Consider the following 17,359-nt stretch of genomic DNA (forward strand, 5'->3'; position numbering starts at 1 on the left):
CACAATATAGTGTACCCGTTCTGAATGGGTTAAAAAATATCCTCACCAACAGAATATAACAAAGAAATCTAAATTTACTCCACACATATTGTGTAATTTAATATCGCATTGATTATAAGGTTCTGCACTTATGGGGTTGGGATCATAATACTGAGTCAAATTGTTTGGGAATGGCAAATTATTTATCTTGTATATATAATATGCACATCTACATTATATTGTATATTGATGCTTTTCAGCCCAAGCCATAGGCAAGGTTGGATGTAAGTGCAATGACAAATACCAGATTAATATGATGATTTCTGATTTGTTACAGTTTAGCTTGAGAAAGTTTTGTTGCATCCATTGTTTAACATCTGTGAGGCACAACCCTGTGAATGGTATAAATGGTATAATCCCACTCTTATTCCCAGACATGTGGGGCAAGAGTTACTAGTTCAGAACACAAAATGTATTCCTGATTCAAAGTTCAGGCAACTGTTTTCTACTTAGGTCCTTAACTTCAATGTCTTAGTAAGAAAGTCCACCAAACCATTCTGGCCATTTATCTCCTTTTTTTCCTGTGTGGTGATAGTGATTAGTGACACAGTGTGATGTCATCGCTTGATCTTATTTTGCACATAATGCAATGCATACAACTCAAAATAATAATATAATAAAGGTGTTTTTTCCCTTGGTGGAGCAATATCAAATTTGAGCTGATATATTCTCTCTCTCTCTCTCTCTCTCTCTCTCTCTCTCTCTCTCTCTCTCTCTCTCTCTCTCTCTTGAATCTGAAAATGTACACCCCTGGCAATGATAGCTACTATCAGAATAGAGATTTAACTTTTGTAGCAACAAAGCTTTTGTTTTAACCATAACATATCATTACAAGTTGTCTGTCTTGTTATCTGGACAGACAAGCTCAAACATGGAGATACAGTCTCTTCCAAGGTTGTTCCATCATGCTGCATGCTGTACTGAAACAAAGTAGCCTACTGTACTGGAAAGGACCTGGCCGCCAAGTACTTTGTACCAATTTCAATTCCTGTATAATGAACCCAGAAAAGGATAGTGTTCTTGGCTCTGTGTGTCTGTGTTTTTTCGTTTCCATCATCATTTTACATGCCAAAAATAATTTATACAATTAGACTAGAGCAGTGGTTTTCAACCTTTTTCATATCATGGTACATTAAGTTTTTGGCATTTGAGCCACGACCACCGTTTGATCCAATTCCAAAATGTAGAATATTTTGTTGTTGTTTGATAAGATTTTGTCCACAATTCCATGCTGTATTGATGTTGGTACTGTGACAACAGGCAAACGTTGATCAAAATAACAATTCTTCTACGTTCTCCAATTGTGTAGACTTCTTGTAAATTAAGTAATGCAGATGTCTAACAATAATTTAACAAAATGATCCATTTTGGTCCATCTTGAGGGTCCATTTGGTTACCAACTCCCCATCATTTAGCTGGGTCCCCTCAAGGACCACTGGTGGTCCCCGGACCACTGGTTGAAAACCACTGCAATAGAGCAGTGGTTCCCCCACCCTGACAAGCACTAAGAGTTGAGGCATTACATTTTGTATAAAACAGTTGAAAATAGCAGAACTACATTGGCTATTTTCACCATTTCTGCTTCTAATATTTGACAATTTGGCCAATGTTTAATTTCTCATTTTAGAGGTATTAAAAAGTCCTCAAATTGCCACTCTCTGAAATGTGCGGATACCCTTTATTTATACACTTGGCTTGTTTACTGTTGAGTGAGAAAACAATGTTTCACATTGATTAAGCTAATCATCTGGGGACCCCCGCAAAATAATTTGGGGACCCCCCTGTGTGGGACCCGACACACAGGTTGAGAACCACTGCAATAGAAATGTCCAAACTTTTTGTGCACCTTACAGACAGTACAGGCTTACCTTTCTAATAAATAAAGTGAAACTGAAACAGCGCTGAGTGTGATGCTTCCTCCGTGCCAGCGTTGGTGCTAGAGCGACCGCACTCCTCGGCAGAAGAGGACTGTTGCTTTGCTGGGTAGAGATGGGATTTATGGTTCTTTGAAGTGAGCCGGATCTCTGGGATCCGTTCCTTTCAAAGAGCCGTTCAAAAGACTCATTTTAGTTACTTGTCATTTTGTAGATTACAAGAAATCACTTCAACCTACATTTCGGCCATACATATACATTTCGGCCATTTGGAAATAGCCGCTCTATAAGCTCGCAACGCGATGCATTGTGAGCTTGTAGGTTGGCTATTTTCAATAATTTTTTTTCTTTGGAAAACTTGTGAAATGCAGCATTTTGCATAATGAGTATTTTCTACTTTAAGTGCATTTTGATACCACTACTTTTTGTACTCAATTACATTTTAATTCCAAACTTCTACTTGCGGCAGAGTATTTCTACATTGCAGGATTCGTACTTTTACATAGCTTAATCAAGCCTAAGTAAATAATGTTTGTACTGTTTAACAAATGATCCATTTTGGTCCATCTTGAGGGTCCATTTGGTTACCAACTCCCCATCATTTAGCTGGGTCCCCTCAAGGACCACTGGTGGTCCCCGGACCACTGGTTGAAAACCACTGCAATAGAGCAGTGGTTCCCCCACCCTGACAAGCACTAAGAGTTGAGGCATTACATTTTGTATAAAACAGTTGAAAATAGCAGAACTACATTGGCTATTTTCACAATTTCTGCTTCTAATATTTGACAATTTGGCCAATGTTTAATTTGTCATTTTAGAGGTATTAAAACGTCCTCAAATTGCCACTCTCTGAAATTCATTAACTGTTCATTAAAAAAAGGAACGGCTACCTAACCGAACTAGCCTAGTTCCAGACACTGAATCACTAGCCACACCCCTTTAAAATAATGAAGTGAAACGAAATGTCAATTTAGGCTGAGTGTCAGGCTATAACCGAACCGGATCTCATCGTTCATTCCAAAGAGCCGTTTCAAAAGACTCGATTCGTTCGCGAACGTCCCATCTCTATTGCTGGCTGGCTCGGGTTGGTTGGCACTGGCAGCTTCTAACAGCAGCAGTAGCAGCAGCCATGGCTCGACTCGCCGCACTACTGCTGTTACCGGTTCTCATTGAATCGGTGTTCTCCATCTCCTTCTTTTTACCGGTCAACACGAGGAAGTGCTTACGGGAAGAGATCCACAAGGACGTGCTCGTCACGGGCGAGTACGAGATCAGCGAGCAGTCCAACACCAAGACCAACCTGAAGGTGAGCAACCTCGGGTAGCCTCTCTTGCTATATACCGGGGGAAATAGCCGATCTACAAGCTCACAACAAGTCGCGGAGGCGACGCGTTGTGAGCTTGTGGATCTGCAATTTCCCCCGGCGCGCGACGCCGCCGTACGAGGAAGCACAAACCGGGGCTAGCTTTCTTGTGAGAAGGCCTCGGAGAAAGATCTCAACAACAACGTGTCTCCCTCTGTGTTTGTATTGTTCTGATTAGAGGCGACGGTACAAAGTCAAACGGGTTAAATCATGACCGTGGTCTTGAATCTCGTCCCCTCCGGGCAAAACCAATGAAAGCACAACTACTAACTGACAGCTGTTGTTGTCCTGTTAGCCTGTGCTAAGCTAAACTAGGAAGCTGCTGAACTAACTGACTGGGGCCCGATGGCATCTTCCTGTCTAATACAGTAGCATCTGCTGCTAAACCGAGGTTGATTTCCGGATATTTTAGTTTTATTTGTTTATATCTGATCTTGACTTCCAGAATGATCACATATATCTCTGCCTGTGCATGTGTAATAATTCTGTGCATTTCCAGCAAAGACCATCCAGTTTAAGGCACTAGTAATGGTCCATGCTGCTCCTCTAGTCTAGATGTTACACGTCAGTCTTATCCTCCCCAATCCCCATTCAAAGCTGCAGTCAGAAGTTAGCTCATTTTAGCACATTAGCCGTTTCGCATGTATCACGCTATCACTGATGAAACAACTGATGCTCGTTCCCCCCTCACCTTAACAATGAAAAAAATATATAGGCCTATATATTACAAGGCTGTGTTACATTGTAATACTCAAATCATAAATGCACGTGGGTAGTAGACACTGATGTATCCGTTTGACATGGTCAGTAGCAGATGTTTCTAGAGCTGATGCACACTGACAGGATGGTTGTTCTCATTTACAGATCCCTCTAAAAAAATAGAATATTTTGTAAAGTTCACTTTCTAATGTAATATAATTCAAAAATGTTAAACTTTCATAATTATTTTTGATTTGTATGGCATACAGCTCCTGAAAATCAAAAATCCATATCTTTAAATATTATAATAATACAAGTGACCACTCGAAAGAAACTATAATTCAGAAATGTCAATCTTCTGAAGTCAGAGTTGCTTGAAGTCCACTGTGATGTTTCTGCAGTCAGTGATGATTTGGAGTGCTATAGCATCGACTGCTGCTTTTTATTTTTTTTGTATTCACATTTTTTTAGAGGGATCCGTCTGGAAATCAGCTCACTAACTATACATGCTTGAGATTGTTAATTGTCCTAAAGCAGTGGTTCTCAACCTTTTTACGCCAAGTACCACCTCAGAAAATATGTGTCTCTCCAAGTTCCACCATAATAACTGAGGACACACCCCATCCTATTCAGTTATGTAAATTTAACACAGGAAAGGAGGCCAATTTAATGAATTTATTCCTTGATTGAATTCATGGAGATTTTTTAGTTTTTGCTGCATCTAAGCCAATAATTTGATGACCGGGTCATCGGACAGATTTAGCTATTACATTTGTGAACTTCCTTCCTGTGCAAACTGATGATATTTCTAATGTGATTAATCCGTTCTCAAATCCTCTATTAACGGCTAGGTGTGCCCTCGTGTTCATTTCTGCAAGGCTGGACAGGCTATTTCAACCAATTGCTTGGTCTGGACTCTGGAGAACTACCTGTAGTATTATATAAATATTTCACTCCACTTATGTATTTTTTCTCATTTTTGGTAGACTCATGCCCATGTACAACCAGTGGTACACATACCACAGGTTGAGAACCACTGTCCTATAGCATAATGATGTTTAGAATACACATCTGATCAATGTCCTCTACATTCTAGATCACAGATTCCTCGAGCCACACGCTATATTCAAAGGAAGATGCAACAAAAGGGAAGTTTGCATTCACCACAGAGGACTATGACATGTTCGAGGTGTGCTTTGAGAGCAAATCACCTATGGGTAAGTACACTGACTGAATCAGGACGAACTCACCCAAGAAAACTGTCAATTTTTGTTTTGAGTCACTATTTAAAATGTACCATTATAATATGCTCCATGATCTGTGAGTGGGCTTGTCACAACATGCTATGCAGATTGCAGACGCATAATTAACAGTTTTAGCAATGTATTTTGCAACTGTTTTTGTGATGAATGTGCAAGTGATGATAATTTTAGTGAGCTGAATTTGAGATGTACGTATTCTGCACTACAAAGCCAGAGTGAAGTAACACATTGACTGAAAAATTGGTTAAAAGTGTTTCAACTGGCCAGCCAAATGAGATATAGGCATATAAGTGATATTACACTGACTGTATATCTGTTCTTGAGGTAATTGTTTATCCCCCAATATCATGAAGTCTAATTTGACCTTTGGGATACACAAATAAGTCTGTGTGTCCAAAAACATAGTTACTGCACTCTGTCTTTGTAGGGCAGTATTGTTTCTTTGACCGTTCCAGCTGATTAGACATAGCCTAACAGTGAATTTGTAATTGTCAACCAGGAACCGGGAGGGTCCCTGACCAGCTGGTCAATCTGGACATGAAGCATGGTGTGGAGGCCAAAAACTATGAAGAAGTGAGTAGAACTTGTAGATGGAGACCATCAATGACACATTACCTCTGTTAGTGCTTGCTTAGTTTGTAAATTATTGGGTGTCAGAGCTCCGGAATCCGACTATTAAGTCATGCCTGACTTTTTATATATTTTTCATAACATAACATTTATCAATTTAACCATATAATATTAGCCCCAGAAAGCTAGGCCAAATAACAGCATAAGGGCTACTGTTTCCTCATCAAATAATGAGCAATAGAAGAACACTAGTATTACTTATGAACTTAGAAAAAGCTCTCTATCAATATCTTGCCCTCCCTCCCACGTCAATATTGCATGCCATCACTTTTGCAGACAGACAGATGCAACGCACATATGAAACCATGGCACGTTCACAAGAAATGTGGTTTATCGACCGATATTAAATACTACTCAGTTTTGTCAGGCACAAAGACACAGAACACAGACAGATATGCACTGCCCAGCTCGATTAACAACACAGACAGACTACTAGAGACAGATGCACATCTGCGTGGCGTTATTGTTTATTTACTGACATCAAACTTGGAGGAGAGAGGGAACTCACTCGTCAATTCACGCTCATGGTGTTCCTTTCCTCTCTTGGGGACAATAGGGACATTTCCACATCCTCTCATCAACTTGACAACTACTTTGACATGGGAAGGTGGGGCCGTTGTGTTATTTGCAGTCCACTGAAACTAACGTAGTGAGCGTAGGAGTCAGATCACCAGGTTCATGGCGCAAAACCTTTCCGATAATAAAGTGTTTACATTTGTGGCACTCAGTTTCATTTCATCCATGGCTTTTTTCCATTGCAGGAAGGGACATGAGGGTAAAATGTGAAAGTTTAATTAAATAAAACATGTGCACTTTGAGGTGACGGAGCACCTTGTACATTTGCAGGAGCGCAGCAGGCAGGTACCGGTGCTCGGCAACAAATGAAGCCCTGCCTCTGTTATATTTGTTTTGGGGTTAATGTTTCCATTAGCAGTCAGAACACTGAGCAGTCTTCTTTGACTAGCCAATCTACTAGCTTGCATCCGTGGTCGTTTTCAGTGCAAGACACGGACACTGAGTATACATTATGCATTACAATGTTGTGGAGAAAAATCACAGCTGTCCGACTCTGAATTACCCCTCACCTCCTGGGTCTTAGCCATTACCCTTGGTTCTTGTTCACCGAGTTTAGAGCGAAATACTTCAGACTTACAGTGAGAACATTTTGATGTACTGTAGTTGATGTAATTGCAGGCTCAGCCATAGATCACATGCCAGGCTGGTGCTTGCCCACATCATGGCATTTGTAGGAATTAGATATTTATCTATAGAAATAGATGTATTAAACCAGTGTTTCTCAAAGTGGATTCCAAGGACTCTGTGGGTTCCTTTAGGGGGGTCTAAATAGACCCTAACAAGTCTGTAACTCTGACAGTGTACAAATGAACCCTAACGGATTCATTTGGTTCCATTTGTATACTGTCAGAGTTAAGGGGAGACCTTGAAATTTGAAAGTTTGAGAAACACTGTATTAAAGAAAGCAGAGTAGGTAACCTTTAGATCTGTGTATTGCAGATGTGGTGATAACAGCATTTCTTCTTGATGCCTCCTGACTAGATAGATACAGACACAGCATTTAGCAGAGTGACTAAAAAGATAATCACCCAACCATAACTAAGACCTTGAATGTGTATGTTTGCGAAGAAGGTGAGTCAGGGCAAGACGGAGGGGCTGCTTCCTGCTCTCTGCCTGCAAGTGAAAGTTGCAACTAGTTTTGCTGAAGTTATGTCTCAAAGCACATACCTGTATTTTGCTACACCGGTATTATGGGGATTTTAAGCAACTTACTATCAGAACTAAGACCTTATAAAAAGCTCTATACTTAAGTGTGTAGGGATGGGTGCAGCGACTTATTTCACGGACTAGGTTTAAATGACCTAGTATTTAGTCAATGTTGGCCGAGGCACACATCCCTAATAATGTGTTCCCTGCTGTCCGCTCCGGGAGCTCTGCAGCGTGAGTAATGAATATTGCTTGCCACCAGAACATTGCTCTGTGCTCCATATATGTAGTTAACATATGGATATTGTTTGGATTGTGATGTTAATGATAATAATGTTAAACAGAACATGGTGCATGTGATTTGGCACACAGAGCACATACATACGTTTAAAAAGGGAACTATTGTTTGAATAGAGGAGACATTGATATTAAATGGATCGTATTTATATTCAGTGTTTCACCTTTTGGCAACCCATAATATTGTCAAATACTACAGGTTATGTTTTTCTTGGAATGTCAAGATCATCCATGGTGGCGCTAATCTGAGTCCTGGTGGCACTGATTTCACAGCTCTGTACTGTAAAAGATAACGGCTTATTCACTCAAATAATGGTTGAATAATACTATTATTAAAGTATATCATTATACTAGAAAGCTTTAGTTTTAACACCTACCCTTTGTTAAGTAAGTTGTTATTTACTTTTTTACATAACCTGAAATCCATTCCTAATAAAAAAGTCTTATCCTGCTAGTTTGCAGATTTGTAACGGTATTCTAAATTTGAATTTGGAGAAAATAATGACTAGATGACTGAAATCCAACAAAAATAAAACTTATTATAGCCTGTAAAGATATTTCATTGTGTGATTTTCTAGTCTGTCCCAAAAGACGAATTAGTTATTTATTCGTGAATGTATTTATTAATTACATTTGATAACATTTTGTCATACTAAATTGAAATCAAGATTTTTTTTTTCTATTTCTCAGCTCACATATTCGTATATTACATTTCTTCTGATAAATGCTAGAATTATTTTAATGAAACATTTTTAGTCCTCAAGGTTACGGAGTTGAGAACAGACTTCTTATGACTACCGTACTTGGAATGGTAGCTGCGTCAGAGTTACTGGGGGAAGACCTTTTGCATTAATTATACAGTAAATCCTCAGTGTTAATACATCCATTTATAGCTCCGAGCATGTACAAATGTAACCATTTCGTACATTGTGAGTCAAATGAACACTGGGGATTTTACTGTGTAGAAAGGCAAAAAAAAAAGCTAGCTGAGAATCACCCTCCACACACCCACGCACAATCACGCACGTATTGCGTACACACTGCGGTGCAAGAAGATGCTCAGCCGTTCTACAGAGTATCTGTGTGGGCAGCGAGAGTTCAGTGAACAATTGAGTGTGGGCATGCCTCTCCAGTCTGTTGGTGGCAAATACGTCTGAATGAGTACTATACGTACTACTGTGCGTATGCAATCATACGCACTGTAGTAGCGGCATGAGACTGGTGGGCCACTTTCAACCTGGCATCCCAACTTTGGGCGTATAAATGTTCAAAGATTTTCAGAAATGGCCGATCTACAGGCTCACAACGTGTCGCAATGTGTCATGTTGAGAGCCTGTAGATCGGCTATTTTCACCTTGCAACACCGCCACGCGACGGAATGTCTGTCTCTCCCATATTGTTTGAACAGAACAAACTACTGTTTATTTATTCTGGCCTTGTTGGTGTACCCCATAGAGGATGTGATATATGCTCTATGGGAGGATAAATTATGTGATAATGAAGGAGGTGAATTACTGAACAGTCCAAAAAGTTAATATAGCATCTAGTTCATGTCTAATGCTACTGCCCAGCGCAAGAGAGACACTTAGTGGACAAAGAGAGTCATGGCAGCATGAGGGAGTTTCCTTGTTGGCAATTTCCCTTGTAATCTATCCTCCCTGTTCTACAGAATGTATACAAAAATCAAATGACAAACAAACATCAACAAAGAGGGTACATTAATTTAAAAGGGTAACTAACAAACATAATGATTATTACTACAACAACTAATATTAGTATACAATGATGTGCTTTTGGGATGCACAAACCTGACTTGAATTTCCAACTGCTCTCGCAAAGATTCTTTCTTTAGCAAGTGACACTGTCGTACAACAGAGTATAAATCGGGAGTTAGGACTCATGGTGTGTTTTTAACCCATTTAGGCCTAGAATTATTGACTGCTTTAACCAGTGAAAAATAGCAGATATACAAGCTCACAGCACGGCACCGAGTGCCGCGCTGCGAGCTTGTAGATCTGCTATTTTTGAAAAAGTCGTGAAAATGTGTGCAAATCTTTGAATATATGTATTTTCAAAGCGAACGTTTGTAACTCAAATTTTGCTTCTGGGTGGTCCCTGGAACTAGGTATTTTGAAATGTGGGTCCGTGGCCAAATAAATATCATTTTGGGGGTCCTTCACATGAAAAGGTTTGAGCACCACTGACATAGTAGTCTCTCAAGAACAGACTAACTGAGCTCCAGTTAAGTGAAAAGGACCTTTTCTTTGACGATGGCTGGCCAGATTGCTGACATAGAAACAAAAATCTTTGAGGGATTCAAAAGACACTTATAGAATCGGGTCAAAATTCAAATTTTCACGATTTTTCTAAAATAGCAGATCTACAAGCTCGCAGCGCGGCACTCGGTGCCGCGCTGTGAGCTTGTATATCTGCTATTTTTCACAGGTTAAAGCAGTCAATAATTCTAGGCCTAAATGGAGTTAAGACTCATGGTGTGTTTTTTCCCGTTCTTTCTATAACATCCTCTGTCCTTGCAGATTGCCAAGGTGGAAAAGCTGAAGCCTCTGGAGGTGGAGCTGAGGCGGTTGGAGGACCTGTCGGAGTCCATCGTCAATGACTTTGCTTACATGAAGAAGAGGGAAGAAGAGATGCGAGATACCAATGGTATGAACACAATGCACTTAGACTCGTATACACACACACTTCACAGCAGCGTTTCTTAACCCATTTAGGCCTGACCTATGTTTTCTGAAAAAAGTCAAATATTATTCAAAGATTACAAAAACAAATATATTGCTACATACGTTACATGTACTACTGTACCACACTAAAATGTGTTACCGGCCTGAACATGTTTAGTGTTTAAGACCCCAAATTGACATGCATTTGGCTGCCCCATCTGAAAAGAGAGATTATTTTTTTCTTTTCCTCAAATTTTGTGAGTCAGCGCAATGCGTTGTGACTCAAGCTTATATATTGGCTATTATATATTGACTATTTTTGAGTTGCTGAAGTATAAAACTTGGTTAATCTGCCAAAAAGGAGAGAAAATGGAGTGAATGGGAGAAAGAAAAGGATAGGATATAGACATTTAACCATTTTTTTAAACAAGAGGTAGGCTGTACCATAATTCAATATAATATAATAGGTTGTCATGCTATGGAAATTGTAGACTACATCTGCTCGCCTAGACACGTCTGTCACTGTCTGCCCATGTGCAGTTCATGGGACGGCCCCATCTGCTCTTTGCATCCCATATGCCGGAGGGACTGTGACATTACCATTGCTGTGTAAACAGCAGTCGGTCGCATCTTGGCGCCTGGGACTGGACTGTACAGTTGTATATTACGTTGCAAACCACAGTTTTAGGATTCTGTTGCAAGTGGTTAAAAGGTGCAAGTTGTTATGTTGGTCTGAGCTGGGCTTAAGACACCTGCACAGTTATCAGCCTTGTTTAAGAGTTCCCTGATGTTACGGTGCTTTTATGCACTGATTGGGCACAATAATATTTTTCTGCCTTCACAGAGATTCCATTTTCAAGGTTCCATATTTTTGTCCTCCCACTGTTTCATGTTTCAGGGTTCCCACGGTCATGAAATTCCTGGAAATATTTTGAAATTAGAAAAGTATTTTTCCAGTACTGGAAGTTTTGGAATTGATCAAGGGTCCTGGAAGGTCCTGGGGAAAAAAACTAATTTACTGCCACCATAAATTGACTTTGAGGGTTCCCTGCCACGATTTTCTAACCTTTTGACGTGGGCATGTGCGTTGTCCATCGTGCACAATCAGCATGCACGGCCCATTCGCAGCGTGCACACTTAATTTAGTTATTGCGCTGAATTATTGTTATATAGTCCTGAAAATTGGCTTAAATATTCTGGAAAATAATTGGTAAAGGTGTGTGGGAACCCTGATGTTTATAGTTACAAAAGGGTTTTCTCCAATATGCATAGACTAAACTGGCTTCACCTGCTGACGTGTTTCTCAGAATGATTTTCGACTGTTGCCAGGCAGTGAATTGTGAAATTGTGAAAGACATGACATTTATTTTACATGCTTGGTTGCGTGTTCTCTAAGGGTCTGAATTGCCCAAGAGATTATTGTGAAGATTGTTCTTTTGTTTGTCTGCTGCCTGTGAGACTAACGCCACTTTCTTTTCTACTTTTCCCCCATCCCAGAGTCCACCAACACGCGTGTGCTGTACTTCAGCATCTTCTCCATGTGTTGTCTCATTGGCCTGGCCACCTGGCAGGTCTTCTATTTGCGGCGTTTCTTCAAGGCGAAGAAGCTGATCGAGTAAAGCAGCCTCGAGCTCCTACCTCAGGGGCCAAAGCTGCCTGCCAAGTCAGTCAATACATCCCAACATCCACCCTCCTTGGACTAGCTTCAGCAGACAACAGCAAAGCAGGGCTGAGAGGCTCAGACTCTAGTTTTCAGGGCTGTGCAAGAAAAAAAAAAAAAAACGAGTATGAAGGTCATCTTCTGGAACATGATACACCTGCTTATTTAGTAGTCTGAAACATGAAAAGCGCTGTAGAAAGAAATACGAATACATGAGACATGGGAAACACATCTAGCTGCAAAAGTGCGGTGCCTCTTTTACCCATGTTACCTCACGTTTCTGTCTGCACTGTTTTGACCGTTGCATCTTACTGAATAAGAACCTGTTGCTTCAATCAATTGAACAATTCCGTGCGTTTGATTTGAGCTCAGTTTGAATGGATGCGTCATGAGAGAATGTATATTGCCCTTCTATTGTTGTACAAAATCTTTGCCATGCCAAGCAAACTAGATCCTTGGTGCCCTTTTTATCAAGTGAAGGCGTATTTTGAATAGCAAGGTGGATTGTTAAGAGGAAATTGGCAACCACTGACTTTTTGTTATGTCACCTAATTTGCATATACGTTAGCTAAATTTGACAGTGTCTTTAGTTTTGTTTTCATATTGTAAATGCTACTTATTTGCTTTAACGGGTGTTGGCGGGTTTGTAAGTTATCAGAGAAGTTATCGTCATAGTTTAAAAAGTAGGTCAATTCTATTAATATTGCACGGTCAGATTTTCTTTTCAAAGATGAACATCAAAATACGGTAGTGTCTCAAACACATTTTCAACACCAATTGACTCAAATCAGGTGAACGGTAAAATGCTCTCCCTTTTAGGGCTAAGTATGAATAAGGAAAAAAAGTGTGCAGCACCATGGTGAAGTGCCGTTATTTCCAGATCACAGTTAGCAAGAATACAACTTTCCCTTGCCAGGGTGGAATAAGTTGTGGGCTTTGAAGGGACATGTAAAGTATCCCAATTTTTGGTAGAATGTGTTCTGTTAAGTAGAGCACTTTGATGCATACATTGACAGGTGATGCGTTATGGTTATCAATTCAATTCTAAATTACAGTATGCTACTTGCTGATCCATCCAGTGTGTTTTGTTTTGAATTAATTATAAGGCTTGGGTATCGCGCAGCATATGGGTGGTTGCACATAATGCAGATTTTTTTTCACAGGGTTTAATTAAGACATTTGTCATGGGTACATTTTTAACAGTGAACGTGCGCAATCAAGGATTTTTATGTTGATTGATACATTTTGTAAAGGTTTATGTTGGGCTTTTATTCAATAAAATATTGGATGGATTTATATTGGTGTGTAAAAATATTTGCTTTTGTCCCCTACTGGGACCACTAATGCTGACAATCATGCTACTGTCTAAGGCATTTTTATAAAAGTGTTCAAAAAGTGACGACCATGGTAGCCTGCATCAGGTAAATTAATTAGACTGAGGAGTGAGGTCCCCCATCTGGAAAGAATTGGTCCCAGGGGAACCCCATAAGATCTTATAGCTGTTAGATTAGAATTCTACAACTGTCTACACCACTGGTTTTCAAACTTTTCTGACTCTGGTCACCACTGTAAATAACCTTTTCATCCACGGCACCCCTGAATTATGCTTTTATTTTTGGGAATCTTAAACGTAGGCTATGTCACAGAGAAATATCTGTTTCCATCAGAACTGACTGAATATAACTCTATACTTGATGTTTAACTACTTGAACCCCAGCATCCCTATTCTGGGGGGACGGTTCACCAAAAATAGCCGATCTACAAGCTTGTGGATCTGCTATTTTTGTTGAAGAGAGTTGACTGTAGATGGAAAAATAACTTAAGTACATTGCAAATCAGGTCTTCACATAGTGAAGTGATATTGATGAATTCCAAATATCAAATTATTCTGAGGCACCCCTGGACTGCCATCATGGCACCCGGTCACCAACTTTGAAAACCCCTGGTCTACTCTACACAGTGGGTGGGTAACAGTAACCTTATCTGAACTGAATAGTAATTTTTACAGTACATTTTCTAATTGAACTACCTTGTAGTTAGAATACACAGTGGAGTGGATGAAATCATACAAATGTTCCTAAACTGCAAAAATGTTCACACAACAAAATGAACCATACACTCATTGAGAAACCATATACACTACAATGTCTTATTCAAATCGAATCATACAAATGTTTTTCATATGAATGTTTTGTTTGGTGAATTCAGAATCTCACACCAAAATATACCTACTTTTTTACAGCATAACTGTTGGAGGTTTGCCATGATCAGCATTTAACTTTTACATGGCCAATACCAGTTGGGAACGCATGCCCTCTGGTAATGCAGTATGTTGTACCTGCTGTACCCATGTGTCTATAGCTTTTATGTAAAAAGAAGGGGATGTCCACACATTATATAGATTACTACTCTCACAAGATTTATTTACATATGTACAGTAATTAACCAACAAGAACATTGGACCATGCAAGGTTCACATCATCACTTGATTATTCATTAAAAAGGTAGGCTATTCAAATAATACATCCCCCTCCCCAATCAGAGATTCTCTGGTATTCTCTAAACGAGGCTCCCCTCCCATGAAAAGGAGATCTCTGTATCTCTGTCGTGTACATATTTGTGAGCAGAGACCTCTTTCTCTGTCTTTGATGCCCATTTATGGAGATCTTATGCTCTTCAACTGGCTTTCATACACTTGAACAAGTCCAGGAATGCCGCAAACCATCGGCGTGGTGGAGTAAATAATTCGAGTCGTTTTTCTGTTGTCATGGCTGACAGTTCCAGCCTGATGTCATGTGGGAGTCCTGACTGCTCCAGACCATGCTGAACAACTGCCAGCATGCATAACGACTTTAGACTTGGACTTAAGTCTAAGATGTACAGGTCATCAGATCTAATATGTCCTCCAAAAAGGATGATCTGATTTCCCACCATGCAACAGCACATCTTTGTCATCGGACCGCTGGAGTAGCCCAACGGAGCCCAAGGGCCGAGGGACTCCCCATTGGGCTCAACCAGCGTCCAGGAGCAGGTCTTTGGATTGTATTTCCAAAAATCATCGAGCTGATGATCATTATAATCTCCACCAAATATATAGAGCTCTCCCTTGTAGGCAAAGGCTGAATGACCCCAACGCATCTCTGGACGCTGTGCAGGTGTGGGCAGCCAGCAGTTGGTCTCTGTGTCGAATACACTCCACTTGTTGCCAAAGTAGTCCCTGTAGCTGTAGCTGTAGCCCCCGAATACAAAGATCCTTGTCCCGATGATGGTGGCAGTGTGATTAGATACCGGTGTTCCTTGGGCGTCGATTAAGGACCAGACCATCGTGGTCGTGTCCAACTTGTGAATGTCACCGTAGCTGTGTCCGGGAGCTCCAGATCCTCCATGGATGTACACGTCCTTCCCCAAGACGCAGGCCGAGTGCAGCCACCTCGCCGCCGGAACAGGCCCAGATACCTTGGGCTTGGACCACGTGTGGGTGTCGACGTCAAAGGCATAGAGCTCGTTGCTGTACTTCCCTGTCCCTGTGCGCCCACCCCAGATGTAGATGGTGTCCTCTATCAGAACGGCTGTGTGACCATAGCGCATCGAAGGAACGCCGTTATCCTCTTCTCCAGCTGCCACTACCGGGGGCAACTTCACCCAGAGCCATGACATTGTGTTGTAGACGTGCACATCAATCTGACCGAGGGGATTGAGCGCTCCTCCAAAGGAATACACCTTGTGCCCAACTGCCACAGCAGCATGGTAGTGCCTCTTGAAGCCTCCTTTCTGATGCCGTGTCCAATGCATCTCAGAGATCGGTATTGAAGAGTCTAGGTTCGTAGTCGGTTACTGTCTCCGCTGGGAACCGTTGTCTGGTTCTGTTCTGTAGCGCGCTCGCTCCGTGCTGATCTGATCGCTTGCTGACAGAAGAGTGCGCTAGAACGACGCTGGGAGCCGGTTTTGTGTGTTGAGCGAAGCGCGCGCGGCTCAAATGAGCCAATCCGCGGCGCGGATAGGCTCTGACGTGGCGGCAGAAGCCACGCCCACGCATGCATTAAAGGTAAACAGACAACTACAAACAACTGATCCGGTTTCCGGTTTGTTTGCTGGGGGGCTAAAAACAATTAGTTTGAATATACCAAACGATTATTAGTTATACACCAAAAAGAAAGGAAACCAACCACATTTTAAACTAGTGGAATCATTTTGGACTGGAGGTGGAGGTGCACGACGCCGGAGGTTCCGTTCGTATAATGTTCCGGCCGGTATAATTATCATTGACAACATGGAAAACAAACTACTAACTACAAAGACTTCGTATTTATTTATTTATGAACAGTGACACTGCCGTTAGCTTGCAAAGCTAACTCACCATGTTTATGTTTCGAGGGAGAATTGCCCTGCTGAATTATCTCACATAAACAAACAGACAAGTTTTGTTTACATTCAAACGTCATAACGTTACACAATGTGCCAATGTTGCCATCTAGTGGTTACTGTTGGTATTGCTACGAGAGGTCACCTGCATGGGGGAGAATTAATAAGTAACCATCTCATGGTAACTAACCACAGGATAGACAGACCCTACAACTGAACTCTTGTTTTGTTCAAAATGTATGTGTGAATAATTAGGATATTAAGGGTGTCACAATTCCCCAAATCAATGTAAGATTTGATTCCATTTTCCAATCAAAACATTTAAATCCTGGTGGCTTTTTGCAGGTGATGAAACTTGAGCTGTTGTAGGCCTACCCTTACATTAGCCGCAAATTGCAACACTAGATTTTTTTATACTCGGATGAATCTAGGGTTGCAATACCACCCATAGGGATTCAATGCATGAAAACAGTTTTTTGACTGTTTCGTTTAATACTGATTGTATTAAACGACTTCAAACTCACCAATATTGTGGCTCTATGGAAAGCTTGGAATTTACTCTTGCTAACTGCAAAGTGTTTGTTTCTGAAAAATCCACCGAAGAATTGTTATGATTTATTTTCTCTTAATAAAATCCGAGCAGCCATGTTTTTTTTCGAAGTCTTGAACTTAGGAAGCGCTCGTCTTCTATAACACCACGTCCCGCTGCCTCCTGCATTAGGCTATGTGACAGAACCAGCTGGTACACAGGACTGCTGAGTGACTTCCCA

At 40.8% G+C, this 17,359-nt stretch overlaps 2 protein-coding genes across 2 annotated transcripts; one reads left to right on the top strand and one right to left on the bottom strand.

Moving 5' to 3' along the window:
- Positions 1-3,014: 3,014 nt before the first annotated feature.
- Positions 3,015-13,523, top strand: tmed10 (transmembrane p24 trafficking protein 10). Its single transcript, XM_080744585.1, has 5 exons — positions 3,015-3,219; positions 5,072-5,192; positions 5,737-5,810; positions 10,424-10,550; positions 12,065-13,523. The coding sequence occupies exons 1-5, from the start codon at positions 3,043-3,045 to the stop codon at positions 12,184-12,186; spliced, it is 621 nt and encodes a 206-aa protein (XP_080600711.1). The 5' UTR covers positions 3,015-3,042; the 3' UTR covers positions 12,187-13,523.
- Positions 13,524-14,903: 1,380 nt separating this feature from the next.
- Positions 14,904-16,019, bottom strand: LOC308301134 (kelch domain-containing protein 3-like; the record flags this gene model as incomplete). The annotated part of the gene is made up of 1 exon (XM_080745029.1): positions 14,904-16,019. The coding sequence occupies one exon, from the start codon at positions 16,017-16,019 to the stop codon at positions 14,904-14,906; it is 1,116 nt and encodes a 371-aa protein (XP_080601155.1).
- Positions 16,020-17,359: the final 1,340 nt, after the last annotated feature.

The sequence above is a fragment of the Nannobrachium achirus genome (genome assembly GCF_963921795.1).
Source record: "Nannobrachium achirus genome assembly, chromosome: 16".
Taxonomy (NCBI): domain Eukaryota; kingdom Metazoa; phylum Chordata; class Actinopteri; order Myctophiformes; family Myctophidae; genus Nannobrachium; species Nannobrachium achirus.

What these genes read in the sequence shown, in the direction of transcription:
- tmed10 (XM_080744585.1), top strand. Translation starts at nt 3,043, where the DNA reads ATGGCTCGACTCGCCGCACTACTGCTGTTACCGGTTCTCATTGAATCG. An exon ending in ACACCAAGACCAACCTGAAG is followed by an intron (nt 3,220 to 5,071) that starts GTGAGCAACCTC and finishes TCTACATTCTAG; the next exon opens with ATCACAGATTCCTCGAGCCA. An exon ending in AGGCCAAAAACTATGAAGAA is followed by an intron (nt 5,811 to 10,423) that starts GTGAGTAGAACT and finishes CTGTCCTTGCAG; the next exon opens with ATTGCCAAGGTGGAAAAGCT.